Raw genomic sequence first — 3,618 nt, forward strand, 5'->3', positions numbered from 1 at the left:
TGAGCCATTACTAGCTCGGGAGCTCAGTATTTTAACATACAACTTAACTTTTCAACCAGGAAGCAGAAGAGAACATGTAAACATTTGATAGTGCAATAAGAATAATTGATGCATGATTATATGTACATAAATATTAATCAACTTACTTGACACAGATATAGGAACGCGGTAGCTTAGGGTATATAATTCCATTGCTGCAAGGAGTAGACGACAAATGTTTTGGTGAGCTAAAATACTTGTAGGGTCAAAAGAACAAAAAATTATTTTGGAACAATTTGGACAGCTGGTTCCTTACTCATCGGCCCGGGGAAACAGATGCAACCAAATTGTTTGAATTTTCCCTTTATCAGAGTGCTCTTCTTCAGATGAAGTTTTATCATGTGATTCTCCTGAGTCCATGATTCCATAAGCACCATCTGAACTGATTTTTACATTCTTATGCTCAATCTTTTCTTTGTTTTTCTTTTGGCCATAAGATGACGACCGACCTCTTCCCCTCGTGGTCCTCTTCTTTCTTTGCACTTTGGATTTTGTTTCAGCCTCAGAAAAATTCTTGTGAGTGTTACGTTCTGACATACAAGTAATGTCAGGCATCATAGTAAAATTTTGCTAGAGTACAATGAAGAAAACGCAATGGTTAGATCATGGAAATGTAATGTGCCACTGAAGTTATTAATAACATATTCTAATAGAAAATACAACAAAGATATTAGGGAAAATGAATACCTTCTCCTTCGAAACTGTTGACAGATAATCATAGATGTCATGTGAAGATCTCCGATCCAGATGACCTCTCATTCCTGCAGCACGTCTACCATCAAGAAATTTTTCTTGATGCACGGCTTCTGTTCCAGTTGCACAGGCGTTAGTAACCTCTGACCTATTGTTTTTTAGCTTTGAAGTTGCAGATGTCACATTGTTTCTATGACAAGTAAATTTAGGCATCATAGTAGAAATTTGCTTTGAGTACAATGAAGAAAACGCAATGGTTAGATCATGGAAATTTAATGTGCCACTGAAGTTAGTACCATATTCTAATCAAATATGCAACAAAGATATTAGGGAAAATGAATACCTTCTCCTTAGAAACTGTTGACAAATAATCATAGATGTCATGTGAAGATGTCCGATCCAGATGACCTTTCATTCCTGCAACACGGCTACCATCATGAAATTTTCTTGTAGTTTTTTGCAACGTACATATATCTTGAGGCACGGCTTCTGTTCTAGTTGCACAGGCGTTGGTAACTTCCGGACTTTTGTTTTTTAGCTTTGAAGTTGCGGATCTCGCATTGTTTTTTCTAGAGTTGCTGGGGGGAAAAATTGTTCTTGCAATATTATTCAATTTCTCATCAGCTCTGATAAAATGTAAAAGTCAGTTACATTTAGAAACATTTATATAATAGAGAACAAAAATTGGGAAGCATAAAAAGGAAAAGAAAAAAGAAGAAGAAGAAGTTGTAGGTTCAAGTGGCTAGAGAAAAATGAATAAATAAAATGAAATCATAGAAAACATGCCAAAACACAAGATCACAAACACTTACAATAGAGCTACATCCTTAGGTGGGTGATGAGGCATAAGGAGATCACTATTGAAAAAAGTTACATGAAAATCAATATTTTGAAACCCACAAAAGTACCCAAGCACCATTGCAGAACAGTTCCTTGATTGAAAAGAAAAAACTCTTACGTGTAATAACATAGTAAAATAACTCCTAATCAGATTTAGATTTCAAGTAAACTAATCCAAAAATAATAACGAAAACTGAAAACTTAAAAAAAATTATTGTCAACAAAATGACCATCAGATTAAGAATCCAAGTAAACTAAACCAAAAATAATAACAAAAACAGAAAAAAATTGTTCTTGTCTACGAAATGACCACCTGCAACAAGCGTTGAATTTGACTGACCGCTGTTAAATGCATAAAAAAAAATGATACATGGTTGCCCAAATGCATATTTCTTATTTATGGTTATTATGTTGGTACTGGGGTTGTGATCAGATTATAATTGGACTGAGCTATAAACACCAACTAGCCAATATGGATACTTAGTACTGGTCCCTAATTTTTTAAAATTACTGTTAAGGTGGACATATTATGGCACTTGGTCTATCTTTTATCAAGATTTATAAAAATTCAGAAGATGCATTAAATAACTTGCAAAGAATAATATCTTGAACCCAATTATGAAAATAATAATAATAATAATAACATCTTGAACCTGAAATCACCTTAGAAATTGTTCAAGAGAGGACCCCAAGTCCTTGTTGCATAATGGGCAGCATTTGCTTTCTTCCTCTTGAAATTTTTGATAAATGCAGTTCTTGCAAACTGCAAAGCAAAAAGGATCATAATAGGAATGTGAAATGTCAGGGTAGGATTTTCCTATTACCTCGTGCAGTCACGTTCGAAAGTTCATGAAAATTAATATAGGAAACCTAAAACTTTTCAAGTATATGGCAGTTAAATATTTCATTGGATTTCACTAACCAAAGCCTGAATAAATGTAGTTTAGAAGTTACTAAATTGAATTTATCCCAGTTAGCTGTATTCTTCTCATATTAAATAGAAGTTTATCAATATGCATAATCAGGCATATATGCCAATATTACTGGTTTGTTGATTACTTTATTTGCTATGACTTGTGACTTTATAGTTTGAGCAACATATCTTAGCTACTTAATATTTGCTTTTACTTCCAGAGGCATTTTTATCATATCATTCAATAGGCTACATCTCTTTTATTAGTGTCTTTCTTACGCCATGAATCGGTAAATATTTTTTAATATTCATTCAGATAGTGGTTACATTTTTTCTGTGCATTACCTATAATCTCTCCATTGATATAGAGATGCTAGACATCAGGTTTGGTTTTAATTTAGTTACATAAAGATCAAAGTTATTTTGAGGAATATTGTGGAAGTTTTAAGACCATGCCATTCTCTGAATATACCTCTTTCCATAGTAAATAGAAAAAAAAGTAAAAAAAAAAGGGACAGTTTAAATTCAAATATCAATAAGGGGTGGAATTACCAACCATCTATCTTAAATTAATAACATATAACAAAAAAAGAATAAAAATAATATCAGAAGAAGCAAATTCAGTAATATGGAAATCTGCAGACCATACATGTGTGAAGGCAGATATTAATTGTGGTAGCCTCCTTAAAGATTTTGTTGCAAATAACGCAAGTCAATAGATCCACAATTGTTTCTGATTCAACCTTTACCGAATCTTGTGATTTGATAGAAGAATCTGTTGCTTGAGGTTTTAGAACAGATTTTCCTTGATCCATCTGTTTCAACAAAGACCTGCAAGGTTAGCTATATATTAAGTTCCATAAAAATTCAGAACATTACTGAGGTGGATCAAGTAGAAAAGCGAGAAGTAATGCATCAACAGATTTAAATTTTCTTATGATATGTAGTTATTCTTCCACAATATATGTTAATTTATACATTCTGACAGACTTGTGCCATTGCTAGTTATGGTATGTGAAACAAAACAGGTATATGAACTAACTACTAATGGTTACTTTTAGCAGTGAGTATTTCTTGGCAACATGACTAATTAAACTGCTACTAATTCTTTTATTGATGGTCTTTGCTTACGG

General features: G+C 32.8%; 1 protein-coding gene across 1 annotated transcript; it reads right to left on the reverse strand.

Moving 5' to 3' along the window:
* Positions 1-291: 291 nt before the first annotated feature.
* On the reverse strand, positions 292-3,300 carry LOC132278146 (E3 ubiquitin protein ligase DRIP2-like). Its single transcript, XM_059779960.1, has 5 exons — positions 3,135-3,300; positions 2,236-2,335; positions 1,076-1,358; positions 727-960; positions 292-609 (listed from the first exon to the last, which is right to left on the reverse strand). The coding sequence occupies exons 1-5, from the start codon at positions 3,298-3,300 to the stop codon at positions 292-294; spliced, it is 1,101 nt and encodes a 366-aa protein (XP_059635943.1).
* Positions 3,301-3,618: the final 318 nt, after the last annotated feature.

Source organism: Cornus florida, unplaced genomic scaffold (assembly GCF_030987335.1).
Source record: "Cornus florida cultivar Cherokee Brave unplaced genomic scaffold, ASM3098733v1 CherokeeBrave_3.0.0_Hap2_Chr10, whole genome shotgun sequence".
Taxonomy (NCBI): domain Eukaryota; kingdom Viridiplantae; phylum Streptophyta; class Magnoliopsida; order Cornales; family Cornaceae; genus Cornus; species Cornus florida.

What these genes read in the sequence shown, in the direction of transcription:
- LOC132278146 (XM_059779960.1), bottom strand. Translation starts at nt 3,300, where the DNA reads ATGGATCAAGGAAAATCTGTTCTAAAACCTCAAGCAACAGATTCTTCT. An exon ending in TAATATCTGCCTTCACACAT is followed by an intron (nt 2,336 to 3,134) that starts GTATGGTCTGCA and finishes TTTGCTTTGCAG; the next exon opens with TTTGCAAGAACTGCATTTAT. An exon ending in CAACAGTTTCGAAGGAGAAG is followed by an intron (nt 610 to 726) that starts GTATTCATTTTC and finishes ATTGTACTCTAG; the next exon opens with CAAAATTTTACTATGATGCC.